Source organism: Phyllostomus hastatus, unplaced genomic scaffold (genome assembly GCF_019186645.2).
Source record: "Phyllostomus hastatus isolate PE091 unplaced genomic scaffold, TTU_PhHast_1.1 phas_contig_58, whole genome shotgun sequence".
Lineage (NCBI taxonomy): Eukaryota > Metazoa > Chordata > Mammalia > Chiroptera > Phyllostomidae > Phyllostomus > Phyllostomus hastatus.
In genome coordinates this window covers 43838574-43859113 of record NW_025333916.1, presented here as the reverse complement: position 1 = coordinate 43859113, position 20540 = coordinate 43838574, and the positions used below count along the sequence as shown (strand labels likewise).

The 20540-nt window shown below is 45.3% G+C and overlaps 1 protein-coding gene across 2 annotated transcripts in view; it reads left to right on the top strand.

Moving 5' to 3' along the window:
* Positions 1–20540, top strand: part of MYO10 (myosin X) — a 191653-nt gene that overhangs the window by 64907 nt on the left and 106206 nt on the right. For both annotated transcript variants that reach the window (XM_045847792.1, XM_045847791.1), the window contains exon 3: positions 17657–17815. In XM_045847792.1, coding sequence (XP_045703748.1) covers positions 17657–17815 — 159 coding nt within the window. The remainder of the gene's footprint in view (positions 1–17656; positions 17816–20540) is intronic.

The window sequence follows — 20540 nt, the reverse complement described above, 5'->3', positions numbered from 1 at the left end:
CAGAACAGGAACATATGGCACCCGCTGGTGGTCCTCAAGCCTGAACTTCCAGCACTGTCCTGGAACACGCTGGTAAGGTGGACCTTTGGCTCCCAGCCCTGCCTGCCACTGCTGACCTTGGGCAAGTTATTTAAGCTGCCTGGCCCTTAGTTTTCTCATTTATAAAATTGGGATTCGAAGAGCACCTTCCCAGAGGGCTGATCGCCAGATAGAATATAGGTATTTGTCAGGTTACACAGATAAGAATTGCCATCATATAACGAGATCTGTCCGGAAAAAGTCCAACTATTGTCAGTATTAAAAAAATGGCTTGTGGGACCCAATGCAACCTGGCAGCTAAGGAGGGTGGACTGGAATGCACATATATGAACAATGACAACTTCACCGTACTAGTCAGTGGGGGTGTAGACGCCCTTGGGTTAGCATGTGTACTGTGTGGCCGTTGCATTCAAAATTACTGAGCAAATAGAGCAATGAATCTGCATCAGATTTTGTATTAAGCTTGAACATTCCTCTATGGAAACTATTTGGATGATTCGGAAGGACACAACTCTGGGCAACTGGTGATTGGCAGCTTCGTCACGACAACGCGCCTGCTCATGCATCACATCTTGTGCAGAGTTTCTTTGTGAAGCATCAAGTCACCCAGGTCACTCAGCCCTGCTATAGCCCCGATTTGGTGCCCTGCGACTTCTGGTTTTTCCCAAAACTAAAATCACCTTTGAAAGGGGGAGGAGATTTCAGATTGTTGTTGCGATTCAGGAAAATACGATGGGGCAGCTGATGATAATTGGGAGAACTATGTGAGGGCCCAAGGTGCCTACCTTGAAGGGGACTGAGGTGTCATTGTCCTATGTACACTGTTTCTTGTATCTTGTATTTTCTTCAATAAATGCCTCTATTTTTCATAGTATGTGGCTGGATACTTTCTGCACAGACCCGTACATATGTCCGTATATACTTATATGTACTTAGGAATATACGTATCTGCAGAGAGGCACACATACATGATTTACAAAAATACTTGGAAGTAGGTCATTGCCACAGACATCTGAAAGGTGGAGTGGAGTGGGGAGCTGATTTGAGCTGGAGCATGTGGAAGCCCTGGTGACGCTTGGAGGCCAGTGCTGAACTGGTCTGGCTGGGTGTGGTTTCAGCTGAGTGCCAGGAAGGCAGGAATGGCTTTGCGAATGGGTGGCCATGGGCTCAGGGCACAAGAGGAAGGAGATAAAATAGGGCAAACGGAACCCGGATTCGTAACAAGATTTCCAAGAAAACAGGCCTTCAACAATTTGACGATTGAGCTATGGACCCACTGCCAAATGGTGGCAGGCATCTTACCTGGGTACCAGCGATTCCCATGCTTCCAGGTGCCTTACACCTGTGCATTGTCACTACCTGTCTGATGCTCGCAACAGCCTGCTGGCTGGGGAGGGAGGTATTTTTCCACCTTTGGACAGAGCAGGAAGGTTCCAAGGAGTGGGCTGACTCTTGTCAGGTCACCTCCCTGAAGGTGACAGGACCACCGTGAGGAGGTGGTTTCCCTGGCAGAGTTGACCTCCCTCTGTGCGGAGCCCTTGCGCCTTTGTTACAGCACCTTTTAAGGCACTTTCAGGATCGTTTTCTTGTCGGCCCCTTCCCTCGACTGGCTCTCAGCACCCTTTCTCATCTGTCTTTATTTCCCCAGATCCTTGAACAGTGCCAGGTACGGAGCCAGTACATTTTGAACAAAAGAACTTTTGGCAAAAGGCAGGTGAGCAGGCTTAAACCCCCATCTCTTTCAACACATGCATCAGAAATTACACTTATTTAAACTTCGACAGGTATGGGCCACATTTTCTAAAGTGTGCAGAAGGTTTTCTCTCCAAGGTGCTGTTTTCTAAGGGCCTATTTTGTACTGTGAATCCAAGGATCTCCTTGCCACCTGATTTTCCGTTTATTGTGTAATACTATGCCCACTCCTAACAGTCGCCCCAGAAGATTAGTCTCATGGCTTCATTGATTCAATCCTCTTAGTCTAGGTATCAGATTTGTGCTAATCTCAGCAGGAAACAGGGCTGTGCCCGAGTGTGGGCTAATATGTGCCCATCCAGTTAAAAACACTCCAGGCCCCCGAGCTCGCCCGGGTCCGGAATAATGAGGCCAGGACAAAGAGATCGTGGGCTTTATTATTAGACACACTTACAAGAAAGCTTATTAATGAAAAGCAGTTTGCAAGAAGAGCTGGCATAGGAGGCAGCTGCCATTGTTACGAGTTCAAATAGAACTTGGCTTTGGTGGAGGAGAGCCTGAATTAGTTCTTCGTGTCTCGGGCCGCAAGGCTGTTCCGTTCTGATGGTCTGGGGGACTCATGAAACGTGACTATCCTGTCTCTCTTAAGAGAAATTTGAAAGAGTAAAAATTTCAAGTGAAAATTAATCTAGCTCTGCTGTTTCATGCTTGCTCGTGCATAATTTAAAGGGTGTTAAATTTGCAGAGGCAAATTTTGGCGTCAGTTCAAAGACATTTTAAGCCGTTTTCTAAAATCCGAAAAATCCACCGACTGTTGAGTGTTAGCCTGCTTAACAGAATTGTTCGTGTTGTTAATAATTTGTTCTGACCTTTGGTACAGAAATGTTGTCCCTATTTTTTAATAGGTTTAGCTCAGTCCACAAAGTAATTACCCATAATATCTCAATTCTTCTGATATGCAGTGAAAAGACCGTTAGAACTAATTCATTTGAAAACATGCTTTGTTTCTGAATAATACTTTGTCTGGGTCTGTCTCTAGGGTTATGTAAGCAGCTTCTAAATGTTTTAGATCACCTCTTTTTTATTTTTTAAACAAAATCCTTCATATGTTGGATTTTCTCCTCCCCCATGTATATTGGCTTTAACTTTATTTGTAGCAGCCAGCCATTGTAAGTAAGGGCTTACAGCCTATTTTTTGTTGCACCATGTTGGCAATTATAACATCTCCTCTGAAGACGTGTAAACAGTTTATGGATTTCCTTCGGTTGACGGTGTGGGAGGAGCAGCTTTCTTCCGGTAGCGGTGAGCCCTGGACCATAGTGTTTTTCAACAAGGGCTTCTAAGAGCAGAAACAATCAAATGTTGATAGTAAAATGTAAAGCAAAGAGTCTCTCAGAGCAGGTATGCTTAAGATATTCTGCGTTACTTTTTTTTTTTAGTTGCTGTGTTACAGCCTATTAGCGGGAAACCTGACCAGGGATCGCCAGGGCCTACTAGATTCTGTTCGCCCTCAGCTCCTTCTCATCCACAGTTCCACCCGTCTTTCTCCTGGCTGCCCAGACTCCTAGTTTCTTCCTAAACCTGGAATTAAAGCACACATGTTATAACTGCTAAGAAAGTGGCTCACCAAAGTGTAGGGCATGGGGGAACTGGGACTTGAACCCTGGACTTGGAGGTAATGTTGAGTGTGTGTGTGTGTGTGTGTGTGTGTGTTAACTATATAGGCACTGAATTGCCACTGAAATCTCTGAAATCTTCCTCCTCCTAGCTTTGTTTCCCTGAAATGACTGCCAGGTCATCCAAGCACATAAATCCTGACCCTTCTTCCTTGCTATTTAGTTGTTTAATGTCCTGTGGATTCTGTCTTCAGGTGCTGACAGCTCCCTGAATTCGGATCCACATCTGTCTGTGCTGACTGTTCAAGGACCCTTTTTCTGGATTCCCTTTCCCCACCTAGTCCCACCGGGATACATAGGAACAACATCTGTAATAGCGATGCCAGACCATGGTCTCTGATGCTGCTCAGTGGTTCCCAGTTGTCACCTGCTTCACTCCCTTCATAGCTGATTGCAAAAACCCGGTTTACAGCTCCCCTCCAGACCGCTGCCCAGTCACACCCTCTGGGGGAGGGACGCAGTGGCAGCCCTGCCCATCAGTTCCGCTGGTAATGCTCGGGCACACAAAAGCTGGAGGGTGGCTCTCACCACGTCCAGCCGCAGCCTGGCCGGTGTTCTGGGTGTTCTGCTGTAACCCTAGGTCCTGTCCTCTGAGACTGCACACTGCTCCTGATTTACTGTATTTTTCAGACGATAAGATGCACGCGACCATAAGACTCAGCTAGGTTTTAGAGGAGGACAATAGGGGAAAAATTTTTGAAGCAAAAAATGTAGTGAAATATTTAATAACCTGTGACTCCACTCCACCGCCACCCCCAGCTCTCCCAGCAAGGCAGGCAAGCTACATTTGGACTATAAGACACACCCTCCCAAATTTGAGAGGAAAGGGGGTGCATCTTACAGTCCAAAAAATGTGGTGAGAAGGTGTTGAGTGAAACTTCAGAAATGAACTCAACAAGCAAGGTACCAATGCTGATTCTGTTTGCAAGTCATGCTGTCACACACTGGAATGTCTCCTGCTCAGACACAGGGTGGCAATGACACAAGCTGCTGTTTCTCTCAGTTTTCCTGGGTCACACCGCCCCCCACCCAGGCACTCAGGGGGCCTGTGTCGGAAAGCTCCCGGTGACGTTCAGTCCAGTGTGCTTGCCGGTGTTTGTCTCTGCCTTTCCGAGGAGGGCGTTTTTTGTAAAAAACCCATTCAGCACATCGTGGGTGCTTCCTGATGCTCCCACGATTAATCATTTGGAGTGGCGTGTCCTCCTAGAGAGCTGTGAGTCCCGAGCAGGATTCTCATCCTGGGAATTAGTTCAATTAGTTCAGCATTCTGTAATCCTCTGCAGAGTTAACAAAAACAGTGTGAAAGTTTCTGGGAGTTCTGGTTTTACCTCATTTCTGCTTGAATAAATACTGTCCTTGAGAGATTAGTTCAGTTGAAAAAAAAAAACCACTCTGTACTGTCCTTCTTCATGTAGCATCTCACTTGCAGCTGTTAGAGAGAGCGTCTGGCAGTAGAAGGTAGTGAGGAAAGGCCTTCTGGTGTGTGTTTCTGAAACAACATTCTCATTCAGCTCCGTTTAACCACTTTCGAGGGCTTATCCATTACGTATTAATTAGTTGTGTCTCTTCTAGATTAAAGGAAGGCCTTTTTGCAAATGAAAGAAAACATTTCCCACTGCTGGCTGGATTCCGTTGCACGGCGCCTTTTTGCCCATCTTCACGTAGTGGTAGCACGGAGAGTAAGAGTCCGCGCCGCCGGGGGCATTGGAAAGGAGGCCTTAGCGGTGGGCACTCACCTCGCCTTATGGATACACACCACCCTGTGCCACCTGTCACCTGATGTCAGGGGACCTCGCGCTGCACTTAGAGTAGAAAGTGGTAGACAGTTGCCGTGGCTTTGTGCCTGGGCATCAAAAAGACAGCAGTGACCTGCACTAATTCGCACTTGTATGAAATGCTGGCCTGAACTGTTATGAAGCTGAGGTGCATAACAGTTTTGTTTTGCTAAGATGATTATTATTTTATTTGATTCTTGTTCATGAAAGGTGTTGTTTTGAGATATTCCAGTCACCTGAAATAATGGTTAATGAAGCGTGATTTTGAGCAGAGGGCTCCTGTGTCAGCTTTTTTAGGTATAACAAACTGTCCCTGGAAGGAGGTCATGCAAACCGCTTTTGCATAGGCCAAGGACCTTGGCATCAAGGATAGTGGGTGTCTTGAGCATTTGCTTGAGGGTTCGGCTCAGTGCTGTATATAACTTAGCTCACAACAGCCACGTGAGGGAAGTCCTCTTACTTTCCATAGTTTCCACTTAGGAAAACAGAGGTGCACAATGTGGGGGGGTGTCATTCCTGAGGCCACACAGCCCTGGTTGTTCATGGCAGGAATGTGCGCTTGGGTTTGAATTGCAGTCAGTGAGAGCCAGAGTCTATAATGACTCATCACAGGTGCTGCATATACTACGGATGAAGCAAGTGATCACTGGAGGCTTAAGATTTTAAGTGTTCCATTTCATCCCCAGGTGGAGCTCTGTGGTTCTGAGGTGGCCACACTGAAGACGCCTTCCTTTACGCAGCCTGGTGCTTTCCCGCCAGGGCCATCCTGGCCTTTGCAAGTGTGTGGGTTTCGGTCCTGTTGCCACTAAAACTGAGGCCAGAGGCATTTAAGGGCTGGGGTATGGGTGCCAAACGCCTGCTGGGGAACAGTGAAAAGGCCTCCTCCTGTCTGAATGTTGGAAATGCACTTCACCTTGGATGGGGCAGCTGTGGTGATGCCCCGTGTTAGTATTGTGGTGCTTTACCCAGTGGGCGTGAAACCAGAAAGGGTGGGGTTGAGGCCAGGATGGTGGAGATGTTCGTGGAGAAGAGCAGAGGAACCAGGGGGTGGGAGTGGGGTGCACTCCAAGTAAAGGGGCACAGGCACAGTGACAGGCTGGTCCTGTCTGAGGGACACTTGGGCTCCTACACCTGTGCCTTCCCGGCTGCATGTGTTCCATCTCCCCTCTTCCTGGCCTCTTCCTCTCCATATCGCCTTGGGCTCAGCCTTGCTTCTCTGGGGTCAGCCCTGGCCTTCTGATTTTTACGGGATGGGCCCACTTGTTGTGCTGAGGCTGACCTTCCTCCTTCTGCCAGTGCTGGTTTTTCCTAAATTCCGCCCTTGGTTTCCTCATGCCCCTTGCACACCTGACTTTTAATCAGCAGGTGGTGGTCAGCATGATGTCTATGTGGGGCTCCTGGTGGTGAGGGACAGTATTGTCGGCAGGCCTAGCGTGCCAGCGAGGGAGGGACACCCGAGGATGTCGGTCTCTGAGTGTGCCACCTTCTGGGCCAAGTGCCTGACTCAGCTATGTTTTAAAAACACAACAGCTTTATTGAGAAATAATTTACACCCCGTAGAATTCCCTCATTGGAAGTATACAGTACTGTGGTTTTTAGTGTATTCGTGGAGTTGTGCAGTCATCACCACATTGATTTTAGAGCATTTTTATCACTTCAAAAGGAAACCTCAGACCCATTAGCAGACTCTTCATCTCTCTCTTCCCATCCCCCCAGTTCCTGGCAACCACTGATCTTCATGGGTTTCCTTATTCCGGACGTTTGATATAAATGGAATCACATAACATGTGGCCTTTTGTGTCTCACCTGTTTCATTTGGCATAATGCTCCCAAGGTTCATCCATGTCTCAGTACTTCATTCCTTTTCATTGCTGAATAATATTCCACTGTATAGGTATACCGCATGATGTTTATCCATTCATCTGTTGATGGACACTTGGGTTGTTCCCACTTTTGGCCTGCTGGGAATAATTCTACTAACAACATTCAGGTATAATTCTTTGCATGGATGCATGCCTTCATTTTTTGGAGGGATATACTTGGGCATGGAATTGGTGGGACGTTTGGTAACTTTATGCTTACCCTTTGGAGGACCTGCCTGTCTTCCAAAGGAGCTGCACCAGGTTATGTTCCCTCCAGGAGTGTGTCAACTCACATATGCTTAACAGGAGCATATGTAGTTATTAAGGGATTAAGAGAGCAGAGAATTTTTAAAACTTTTAAAAATATATGTTTATATAGTGATTTAAAACAATGTGGATCTATTCAATCATTTCTAATGCAAATCTTAAGGTTTCTGAGGGAATCGGCTGCTCTGAATCTGCTGCAACTTTTCTCAGTTGTCCAATGTCTACGAGATGGGAGGCTGTTGTTTGGCCCGTTTTCCTCTTCTCTGTCAGTTTCCATCCACCCATCTCATGCATGTGTGGGTCCACTGAATGTCTGGTTTTGGGTTTCTCTGTTGTGTCTGCCCCTGGAAAGCAGCGGAAGATGGCGTGGCCTGGGTGGCTGAAGCTGGAGAGCAGGATAGGTGTGGGACAGTGGAAGGAGGAGTGTGGGTTTGCGCCCGCAGCGCCAGAGGTCTGCACCCCGGAGAGGGATACTGACCATCAGGTGCCCAGCGAGCATGCACCAGCTCCCTTTCCCTTTATACCGTGTTTTGATTCTGTAACATTCTGAAATGCAAACCTGAAGAGGTCCCAGCTTTTTAAGGATATTAGCAGAAAGGAGGGATCTCCAGGCACCGTTTTGGGGAAAGCTCAGTGGTGGACAGGAAGCTGTGCAAAGAGTAATAGTGACAAAAATGTGTTCGTGTTTACCCCCCATAACCTTTGCTAGGACTAAGATTTCAACCAGATTTCCAACAGTTTCTCTAACCCCCAGGTACTCTGACTTTTAGATACTTGGACCAGGTTTCTTATAGCAGGTGTGCAAAGCTTTCATATCCTTTGCATTCACAGACGTTTACAGGGAAACTAATTCCTGTTGACATTTTCCAGGGAGAAACAAACAAGCAATATGTTGCTAATGGTCCACACACTAGGAAAAGTATCCAGTGCATAGTATTAATTTTTCTTATTAAATATATTTTTAAAGTAGAAATCCTTGTCATCACTTAGTGACCTATGTTTCTTTACTCTTCTATCTTTCCAGCCTTTTGCCTCTTCTTAAGCCTTTCAGTAATTCAAGTAGTGTTTTCCTGACACTTCCAGAGAGTTCCTTGGCAGTGGGGCTGGGCTCGCGCACAGGGAAAGTGTGCGAACTGACCACCGCAGGTTCCAAGCCGTGGCGCTTGCTTTCTGGTCTTTCCTCTTACCTTCCGGACAACTCCTTTCTCCTGCTGCTCGGACCACGGGTTTGTGCCAGGCTGACCTCTCAGCCCCCTGTGGATATTTCGCCAAACAAATAGCCAAAAAAGACTTCTGGTGTCAGTCTGGAACCTGGAATCATTCTGATTCTATTATTCACTGGCTTAATAAACACTTTGTGTGGCGTCTCTTAGGTCTTACTTGACACTTGGAAATAAGTAGCATGCAAAACATGTTTTACTTAAAGCTCGGATTCATAAAACTGATTGTGACTTTGTTTTAAAACTCCAAGATAAATGTACATTTGGCTCAAGTATGCCTTTTTCATCTCACTTAGGAACAGCCAAGGAATCACTGTCATATTATTCAATTTCAGGCAGTTTCAAGGCAGCTAGTAAACAAAATGTTGATTGACAAGTCAGCTTTTGGTGCTAGGTTTTACGTGACAAACGCAAGGTGCTCATTATGTGCTCTCAGCACCACAGAAGGACAGCTGGTGCTCCTCCTTCAGCAGACAGTCAGCCACGGCTGCCAGGCACGTGACTAAGTGATGAGGACACAGAGGTCCTCACAAGACGCCATCTAGACCCTCCCACGTGGGTCCAGTTCAGGAACGGCGGCATGGCCCTGGCTGTTGCAGACATCACTGTTCGGTCTTGCCCTCCTCCCCACTGGCCCCTCTGGAGCCCCAGATTCTCCTCACGCTGCTCCAGGAAATCAGCCCCTTCCAGGCAGGAGCCTGGAGTTCTGCCACCCCTGGTTCCTAGGAAGAGCTAAGGAAGATTGTATATATCTGTCGGCCATTTGTGTGCCTTCTTGAGAGGAGTGTCTGTCCAGGTCCTCTGCCTGTTTTTTAACTGGATTGTTTTTCTTTGTTAAGTTGCATGAGTTCTTTATATATTTTTGGACATTAACCCTCTACACTTGAAACCAATATAATTTTATTAACCAACATCACCCTGATAAATGTAATAAGATTTTTAAAGGGATGACAGGAGAATGTGGTGACAGGAGAGGTTCTGTCCAAGGTGCTGTGGGAGAGAAGGGCACCCTGCTCAGGCTGGGCGTGGTGGTGGGGAGCTGAGCCTGGTGGCCGGGGCTGGGCAGAGGGGCGACAGGGAGGGACGAAGGGCGGGCCCCAGGGGACTGTACCGCAGTGTGGAATGCAGGACTGGTAGGAGCCAGGGCAAGAGACAGGACTGGAGTGAGCTTGTTGGGGGAAGCAGCAGGGGCCCCGAGGAAAGCTGCTGCAGAAAACCACGTGGAGGGGATTGTTCTTCACCCTGGGAGTAATTGGGAACAGCTGGGGGAGAATTTCGGCGAGGGCAGGGTCAGATTGCACCCTGATAACAGTGACAGGATGAGCAGCGGAAATATTGAAGTTGCTTACTCAGCTCCAAGGACCATCTTATCTGTTTCACTCCAGGAGGCATACGTGCTGTTATCATCCTTTTCTTGCAGATGATGAAGTGGAAGCTTCCACAACAGAGTGACTGGAGCAAGTTAAGATTGCTCGGCCCATAGGGAGCAGAGCGGGATTCAGGCTTATCAAAGATCATGCTGTTCAGACATGAGCTGTGTCCCCTGAAGGATCCCAGTCAATTCCTATTTGGGAAACACCAGCCAAAGAAACCAAAGTTACATCTCTGAGAAAGTTTTTCAATGCTAAGTTATCAGTGCCACAAAGAGTTGTCATTAAAATGAGTAAAACAAAACAAAACCTTTTTTAATCATTAAAACTCAAAATTAAATGTTTCGTGGACTCCAGCTTGAGTAGCGTGGACCCATTCATGGGGCCCTGGGGGCAGAGAAACCAGGTAGAAAGCTGCTGCAAGGGTCGGGATGAAAAGCGGGAAGAGTGAGCCATGGCCGAGGCAGCCCAGGAGCTAGTGGATTCCAGGCTGTGTTGATCACCCGATCACCAGGACTCGGCGCTCGGGTGTGGTGGCCAGTGGGCGGGTTTCAGGTTGATGCTGGTTTCTGACTTGGGAGCCGTTCCTAGAGAAAGGGATGCAGAAGTGGGCACGGGGAGGAGGGGTGTAGCAATCTGGGTTGGGGTTTCTTGAGACACTCGTGGAACATCAATGTTGTTCAGGACTGTAGGAATGGAGGTTCAAGTTCATGTGGTTCACAATGAAGGGATCAGAAAGGAATCATTAAAATTAGGAAAAAGACCAGGATGTTAAGACAGGAACAAAGGAACCTCAGAAGGGAGAGCTTGTCGACCAGTTGTCAATGGTCTTTGGGCCAAGAATTGGGGTTCCTGAGCTTTTACCCCATTCCTGCTTCTTGCTTCATAGAGTTTCTCTGGGCTGAAACTTACTGCACTTAAGACAAGTGCATTAGAAGGGTAGGCATTTTTCCTTCTGATAATTTGTTATTCTTAGTGGAGGTTTATCACTTTGTTTTGTTTTGTTTTTGTTGCTTTTTGAAAATAATTTTTTCAATTAATTGAATCAGTTATATGTATCCAAATATGTTCATTGGTAGTGATATTCATTGGACTGATTTGTCTTTGTAAGCCTAGAAATGTTGGAAATTTTTAGAAAAGTCATAGAAAAGTAATACAAAAACTAAAAACACCTACAAACTTGCAAACTATTGCTGGAGTCTTGATATGTTTTTCCAGCCTTTTCATCTGTATTTGTAAGCTCCGTTGGTTTTGGGATCATTGTGGACCCAGATGCACGTGTGAGCAATAATACAGACAGATCCCATGCAGCCTTCTCCCAGCTGCCCTCAGTGATCCCACGCGATACCACAGCCAGGGTGTGGACACTGATACAGCCACGACGCAGCAGCTTTCCCTTGGCACAGGGGTCCCACATGCTGCCCTTTTCTTTCAAGTCGTGTCTCTCTAAGGTCTCACTCTGATACGCATGCTTTTCCGTGATCCCAAGGAAGTCAGTGCCAGCGGTGCTGTGTGCTGCTGGGCAGGTTTCCTGACTTTTCTGACCTTTTGTGAATTCATCCTTTGAAAAATGAGCAACATGACTTCCTTCCCTGCTGAGGATCAACTGAGGTAACAGAATCGACGTACAGTTTCCTCTGCCCAGCCTGCTTCCCTGTTTTGGTTCTGTGCCCAAGTGCTGCGCATGGTGCTACACTGGGCAGAGAAAACCTGGTGACAGTTTAAGTGGCTTAATCTCACACACTGGCTTGAGTCTTTGAAAAAGGAGATGTCAGTCTTTGCTTTATCTGTATTTAATAGTCAGTTATCGACAAATTCACTCAAAGGAGGTCAAAGTAACAGATACTGTATTCATTTATATAAAGTTGATTTTAACCCCCTGTGCAGTGGTTATTAGGATGCTAAGTCTCTGGGAAATTTGAGCTGAAAGCACCATGTTTACTCCCATTAGACAGGTACAATTTTGCATTTGGTTAGATGGGGGTGGAACTTTCTAACAGACTTCACATTTTCATGCCCCAGATCCTTTCTCTGGTCTCCCAAGGCAGCAACAAAGGAACAGGCCCGGGCAGATTTTCAGTCACATGCATGCATGGCTTCTTCCTCAGACTCGTCTGGAGAGCATAGCTTGAGTCAGTGAAGCTGAACGTGAGGAAGCTCATTTTTTTTTTTATTTACATGATTGCTCATTTTAGCCACATGTGAGGAGATAAACACCTTGACCTTTGTCACTGATCATACTTGAACTTCTGCATTGATGAGCCAATAAATGAATGAAAGGAGGAAAATCAATTGAGAGGCATCCCAGAGATAATACAGAATCCCAGGGAAAACTGAAACAAGGCCACCCAGATTTGTGCAAAGGGATTAAACATAGAAAAAGAAAGTGTTAATGTCAAATAGTTTTTCATCAGCGCCCAAGTCAAGAGATCATGACAAAATATGAAGACCTAAATGCGCGCCCCTCCCTCTCGCTCAGTCCCTCCTCCCGCACAGCTGGTGTTCAGGCCCTTGTCTGAGGAGTGGGAGCTTCTCCGTCTGTGTAAAGACTCTTGATTATTTCCTTATAGAAAATTGTTCCTAGCATGACATCCTCCTCACAGAAATGGCTGCTTTTACTGAGCTCTCATGGGTGCCAATTGCTGTGACTTTTAGCTACATTATTTTCTTTGGTTTTCACAATAATTCTGTCAGTTAGGTATTATTATTACCTTTCTTATTTCACAGACCAGGGAGATGGTGGGCCAGTTGTGACAACCCAAACTGCCTACGGGCATTACCACACGTTCCCGGGGGTGATGGTGTAGGGAGGACAAATGAAATTGAGAACTGCTCTAGAGGAAATTCCAGGCTAACTCGTGATGAAGTTGCCCCGATTGAGAATACCCTCTATTTTCCACCTGCTCATCAGGAGAGAACATGAGATACTTTTTTCCCCTCTGTTTCTCTTCAATACAAAAAGTTAGATTTTATGACTGAGAGTTCCTAATGATGTGTAATAAGCGAAATTCTGCATATGTAAAATGTCATTGTGTACTACGGAAACTATTGTCTACTTGCGGTGGGGATTGCCTTGCAGTGTGTACTAAGTTCTAAGGTTAAACATAAAAGGGGATTGGAAATAGCTCGCTGTTTTTATCTAATTGATTGACTCTGTGCCTTTGCATACAGAAGTGGACCCAGCCTTGGGCAAACCTGCTTGGAGTCGTTTTTCCACCAGTGTTGATTGCTTTCCTTTGTCTCCTTGCTTCATCCAGTCCATCTCGTGACCAGTGACTTGTGTTTCTATAACAGGAGCTATTTGTTCTGAGGCCCCATTTTCTCTAAATTGATTTCCTGTCTAATAATCTCCCATATTTTGCTCCATTTCTTAACCTCACCGCCTTTATCCCAGCTGTGCCCCACTGAAGTAACTCAGTTTAGTCTGAGTTGGGTTTTTAGGGCTACGTCTTGTTATCTGTATTTTGGCAGTTGTCTGTTCCTGAAAAAATCCCGTGAAAAGAATTTTATTCTTTAAACCTGGAATTTTCTTTTCTGCTGTTTGGGAATAATCTTGCACAGCTAATACTCTGTTAACTGCTGCACGGAGAAATGACTTTTGATAACTAAAAGTTCTTGAATAAGATCGTGGGTTTTATTGACTTGTTGAAATCTTTCAAAATTCAATCAGGTGGTTTACTCAACCAGTACAGGGTAGGGCAAAAGCAGGTATGCAGTTGTGAGTACGCAAAACACAGAGTTTATTCTTGCATTATTATCTACTAATTATTGTATTATTTTCCACATGGAGGACTGTACACCGACTCGTGTCTCACTCTGCATGCACGAACACCCTGACTGTGAGGGGCCGGTCCATCCCTTACTGTCTTGGGGTTTCTCCTCTCATGTTATCTCACCTGTGAGGCTGTCCCCAAATACCTAACATAAAGGAAACCCCTCTTGGTACTTAGTCCCCTTACCTTCACCATGTCTTTTTTTTTCTTCTCTCTCTCTCTTTTTAATTTTAATCATTGTTCAAGTACAGTTTTCTGCCTTTTACTCCCATTCCAGCCCACCCACCCATCCCTCCCCACCTCCGTCCCATTACCGCTCCCCCCCCGCCAGTTTTTGTCCATGTGTCCTTCATATTTGTTCCTGTAAACCCTTCCCATTCTTCCCTGAAATTCCCTCTTCTCTCCCCTCTGGTCACTGGCAGTCCATCCTCCATTTCAGTGTCTTTGACTATATTTTGCTTGTTTCTTTGTTTTATTGTTTAGGTTCCTGTTAAAGGTGAGATCATATGGTATTTGTCTTTCACTGCCTGGCTTATTTCACTTAGCATAATGCTTTCCAGTTCCATCCACGCTGTTGCAAAGGGTAGGAGCTCCTTCTTTCTTTCTGCTGCCTAGAATTCCATTGTGTAAATGTACCAGAGTTTTTTAATCCATTCATTTACTGGTGGGCATCTAGGTTGCTTCCAGCATTTGGCTATTGTAAATTGTGCTGCTGTGAACACTGGGGTGCAAAGGTTCTTTTGGATTTGCATTTCAGGGTTCTTAGGATATAGCACCAGCAGCGGAATTGCTGGGTCAAAAGGCATTTCCATTTTTAGATTCCTGAGGAAATTCCATACTGTTTTCCATAGTGGCTACACCAGTCTGCACTCCCACCAACAGTGCACTAGGGTCCCCTTTTCTCCACAACCTCTCCAACACTTGTTTGTTGCTTTGCTTACCTTCATGATGTCTTCATGGACATTCCTTACCATCTGCAATGCTGTAGACTTCCTTGTATATTTGGGTTTTTTCCCCTTCCCCTTAGTGGAATGTAAGCTATATTCCCAATGCTTAGAACACACCAGTAACTATTTGCTCAAATGAATGGATTTTCTTAATTAATTTATCAGACATTTACTTAGTACCTTCGATGTGCTTAGACATCATTCTAAGACCTTAACAGATATTAGCTCATTTCAGAGTGAACGGTTACCCTGGCCTCGCCTTTACAACTCTAGTTTCTCTACCGCTCCACTTCTCTTTGAAATAGCCATTGTTTTGAGCAGCTGCAGTCCTGCATCTGCACAGAATGTTTTTTTCTGTTCATATCCTCTTGTTGATGTAACTTATTTTCCATCATGATTTCCTCTCCTTCAGGTCGTGAGGACTGTTCTAGTTCTCTTGACCTCCCCTCTTCTGGAACAGGCATGGGCCCACATTACGTTCTCAGTATGTTCTCGAAGATGTCTGAGGAAGTCAGTGTAGGACGGTGGGGAGCTCTGTTTCCAGGTTGTAGCCATTTTTTCAACAGCCTTATGACCAGCTCTGAGTTGTTTACTTGTGCTCACGAGTCCCAGCACGCTGCAAAACAATGAAATGTTTACATATGACAAATATTTAATCCCTATTCATGTATCTTTCATGTCTGAGTGTTTGTTGTACCGTGTGTTTGATTATTTCCAAAAAGCAGAATCAACATAAATACAGTCAACAATTTTAATATTCTAAATTATTTCTGTTCTCAAATTCTGGAATCCTCCATCAACTCTGACAGTTAGTGGGAAAAGTTGTTTGTTTCCATGCTGGGGAGGCTGTGGATGGGGAGTTTGTTGGGAGTTTGTAGGGTGTTGAGCCCGAGATAGTAGTTGTTCTGGCTTTGGTGTCATGTCTTCACTCCTGCAAGAAAAGTCTCCTGGGGCACTTGGGTAACCTATCAGTTGTGCTGGCAGGAGCTATGAGTGGGGAGCGACCGTCCCAGGAGTGCTGGGCGCTGAGAGGTAACACATGCCACTCCTGTGCACCCCTCAGCCAGCCAGACGGTCCCCAGGCCAGCCATGTCCTGCTTCTGTGCCCACCCTCATGGCCACTCCGATGGAAGGCCAAGTGACCTGCCCAGCTATGGTGTTTCTCGAAAACCTGCCTGGTCTTACATCATAGGTGTGTAGAAAGCTGGGGAAGGCAGAGAGTTCCAGCTGTTTGCTTCTGGGATTTTCCAGGTTGCCCTAAAATTCCTTGTACTCTTAGCCTAAATCTCTGTTTAACTTTCTTTCCATGGTATTTTAAGTGTTCCTACACTTCTGAACATTCCTGTGAATTTTTCTTTAATATGCTGTTATCCTGGCTGGGGCACACTCCACCCTTCCCGTGCCCGGGGGCCCCAGCCTCCCCCAGCCTGTGGGTGCTGCTCCGTGACAGGGCTGGCCTTCTTGCCCTGAGGCAGGGCCACTGGGGCTGGCCTGTCTCCTGGTCGGGGTCTGAGCTCAGGAAGCAGCTGGGAGAGGGGCTGGTGTTCAGAAGACCTGCTGGGAGTCTGCCCTGCTTTGTGCGGTGTCTCAGACCGGTTCTCAACAACTCTTGTGGTTCACGTGGCAGAAATGCCACTGCTAAAGTTTTAATTTTTCTCCAGAAAAATAAAACATGCCATTTTCCTTGGCATATGAAAACCATTGAATTGGTACTTTCGCTTTTTTTAGTGTGTCATTCTCTTCTGCAATAACATGCCATTTGTTCCCATGTAGGCAACTGGCCAATATTTAAAAACAGACTCCCCAGTCGAAAAGTCCTGCAAGTATTTCATAAGGTGGTGTGTGTGTGTGTGTGTGTGCGCGTGCACACACACATGCACACATAAAAAGACTGCATATTTTTCATGTCTTTTAGGTTCTTGTTTTTTACAGTATATCTTGGTGTTTTTGTTTTGTTTTGAGGATGGATATAATAAAAGTGTACAGTGAGTAAATACCGAGTAGACTCCATCATGAAATGATGTTGCTTACAGTAGTGTGTTTGTGAAGCTGGTTGAACTTTGGTCAACAAGTGGAGCTGACTTGAAATGGTTAATGCTAAACCAGATCAGGTGTGAGAAAGGAACACTGAGTAGATGTGAGAAACACATGCAAATTCAGCACTCAGTCTCACAGTATCAGAGTTGCCTCCGGTACATGCCACAGCATGTATCCAGCCCTTGCTGCAGGAGTTTGGAATTTGGGGGGAGACAGACTGTCAAGCCAACAAACTGATTTCACTTTAAATCTGGGAGGGAGGGGACTTGTTTTGCCTAAAAATCACATGAGTGCTATATATCCTGATAGTGAGGGGGTAGTGTCCAAGGATATTTTTCAAACATTCCTCTGAAGATGTGTTCTGATCTTTGAACAAATCTGTAGACATGCAGTAGATTTATGTAACCCTTCTAGGGGTGTCCAGCCTTTGGGCATCTCTGGGCCACACATTAAATACACTGCAACGCATAATCACAGAAAAATGTCATAATGTTTTAAGTAAATTTACGGTTTCGTGTTGGGCCACATTCCTAGCCATCCTGGGCTGCGTGTGGCCTGCGGGTCTCAGGTTGGGCACCCCTGAAATGGAAGAACGTTGAAATATATGATTCCATGTGAAACATTACGTAGTGAAACCAAATATCTTTCTAAAAGCTTGGTTAGCCAGTTTGTTAACTGATTTATATCAGTTGGAGAAATATGAGAGAAACAAACTGTAAATTTATAATTTCTGTGTTTCCCAAAGGATGGGTAGCCCTTGACAACGTCTTTTAAGAACACCTAGCAGCAATTGTCAAAATAATTGCTTCTTTAAAAAGAGATGGGCGGCAAAAAGAACATGAGAACGTCCTCTGCTGTTTATTTTTTTAATTGTCCAATTCATGATCTTGTTGCTGGCATTGTCCTGAGTTGGTGTTGTTTGTGTTGTGTATTCGGGAAACTCGTAGAAACTCTGTGTTGCTGATGACTAACCCTTTGGATTTGCTGCCCCCCGTCAGGTGTTCACGTACAAGCAGAGCACAATCACGCACCAGAAGGTGACGGCCATGCAGCCTGGGAACGACGAGGGCGTGGAGGACATGGCCACCCTGACGGAGCTCCACAGTGGCTCCATCATGCACAACCTGCACCAGCGGTATACGAGGGACCGGATCTACGTGAGTGCCACCTCGCGCCTTTTAGCAACCCCTCAAGTTCGACCGGATGTTTTGTTTTTTTGTTTTTGGTTTTGGTTTTTTGGGGGTTATTTTGAATTTTCAATTATAGTTGACATCAGTTGACATTCAATATTAAATTAGTTTTGTGTGTATGGCGTAGGGGTTAGACAGTTCTATAACTTAAGAAGTGATCGCACCAAATAAATCTAGTACTATTTTTCACATTATTGTTTCCAAAGAGTATTTCCTGCCTTTTGAGACTCTTTAGTTAATGTACGTAAAGCTATGCTTTCAGGTGTTTTGCCATATTAGAAATGTGGCTCAATAAATCATGTTCTGTGTTTATTGCCTTGATTTTATTAGAGGAATTACTTAAATTGAAGGATGATTTGGCCTCCTCTGGTGAATGTGCACTGTTTGTAAGTGTTCTCATATACAGAGAAGTCACGGGCAACGGCTTGACTTCCTCAGTGAAGGGCTTGGGGAAAATGTGGATTTGCAAACCACTGTACCTGAGCCTAAGCTTTCTTTCTCATTTTCTTGTTTTTTTTCTCCTTTCATGGATTTTCTTTTTTTTCCTCTCCCCCGGCTCTGGATCCCACCCGGGGGATATATGGATTCACAGGAGCCCCCACCTTTCTTACTTGTGGGATCTGTTTTGAATGGAGACATGTCCATAAAAAGCAGACACTCACATGTCTCAACTTTTATGAAATGTGGCTATTTCTATAATATAAAGTAATATTTAAACCTCTTATAATAACCATTTTTACATTAAAGTACATATATTACATTATCTTGTCAACATTGGCCTGCAGATTTTATCCATTTTTTATCTGTTTGTAGGTCTTTATAGTAAATGGGTCAACTGCTTAGTGTTTAAGTTTATTTTTTTTGTCAAGTTCAAATTCATAGTTGTTGTTTTTTTTTAAATCTTGTAAAACCCTTCATCTTTGAATAATTTTTGCCCTTTCAGAGTTACACTCAACTGTGCTTTATCTTTGTGATTATGATGAAGAGTGATATCAGCTTTGGCAACAGCCAATAGGCGCGCACTGAGGATACTCAAGGCACCCTTAGGAGTTAGGGTCCTTCAACTCATCAACTGTGCCTTAGAGCGGGAGGGAAGAGTTGGGAAGAGGAGAATGAGAGATTTGGGGGTTTCAGGCTTAATTTTAGTCATCTTCTTTTAAAAAAAATGTTTATTTCCCTTCTCTTTCCATTGTGAACGTGTCATTTTTGCCAGATTGACCTAATGTTTGCCAAATGTTTTCAAACAGCCCTGTCTAGAGAAATTTCATCATGTTGTAGTCTTCTGACTTGCTGAGTTTGCTTACACTGAGTCTTCAGATTTAAAATGTTTTCCATATGTTCTTCAGAAAAGGTAATGTTCATACGTGTTTATGTAAAAGCGGCTATGTAGTTAGTCGGTGTCTTGCATGTGCTGGTGGAACACGGCGTTTCTTCCTCTGCTCCCGTCTCAGAAATCTCATAGGTGACAGGGAGCGCCCTCTTCCCACCAGTGCTACACAGGCGTCTGGGTCTCCATGCACTGCGCCTGTGTTTTCGCATTGACTATGCAACAATTCCAGGTAGCTGTTTGTCTACAGAGCCCTTGCCACCCTCGGTCTGTCCAGGAGTTACTTAGTTTGTCTTTCTGGAGCCAAGGCCACTGCCAGGCACCTGGTGGTTGTGCAATAAATGTAAAATGCATGCCATGCATATTAGAAATAACCGATTCTCATTGATAATGAAATGTGACCCTGGAATGAAAAATGTTTTATGGGTGTATATTTCTTGTAGGTATTTCCGAACTCATATCTTTACATGCAAGTTCTTACTATACAGTTAGTAGTCAAGAAAAAGTCTATCAATTAGGAGGAGGAAAAAACCCGCCCAATGGATTTAAAAGGCAGCCTTTTAACAGTTATTTTCCTCTTCCATGATGACGACGTTAAACCCGATAGCCAAACTGTTCAGTAAATCCTGTGAATAGGATCTTGTTCTCTTTTTCCTGAAATGAAGGTCTTTTTTCCTCCTCTTTGAGGGAAAAACACAGGATTTTTGTACATGCAGTTTGCAGTTCAACTCAGTTCATTTTGTCCTTACATGCCTTTCTTTTGGGACTCGGGTAATTGTATTATTATCCATAAAGCAGCCACCATGATTTCTTTATCCTCACTGAAGCTATTGGCCAAGGGTGCTGGTCCCTGTCAGACTGCCCCATCGAGACAGAACTGCCATCTGTCGGAAGAGCACAGCTTCCTGCCTTTTATTCCGGCTCTGAGTGATGCCTGTCTACATGTTTAAAACAGGGAAAATGACGTGACTTGTGACAGGGGTGCTGCCTTCGCATTAGCCGTTCTGGAGGTTCTGGCGGAGGATCCTTTTCCTGCTCATTGCTGGGGCTGGGAGAGTTCAGCTGTGTGCCGTCGTAGGACTGAGGCCCTTGTTATCCTGCTGGCTGGCAGCCGAGGGCTGTCCCAGCATCCAGAGGCCCCCTTCCTTCACCTTCAAAACCAGCAGTGGTAGATCAGCTCTTCTCAAGTTTCAAATCTCTCCTCCTCCTTTCTCATCTCTGTCTCTGACTGTGGCCAAGAAAGGCTCTTAGCTTTTAAGTATTCATGTGATTAGATGGGGCCCACTATCTCAGGGTTTGCCACTTAGTCATATCTTCAAAGTCCTTTTGCTGCAGAGCATCACACAGTCACAGGTTCTGGAAATT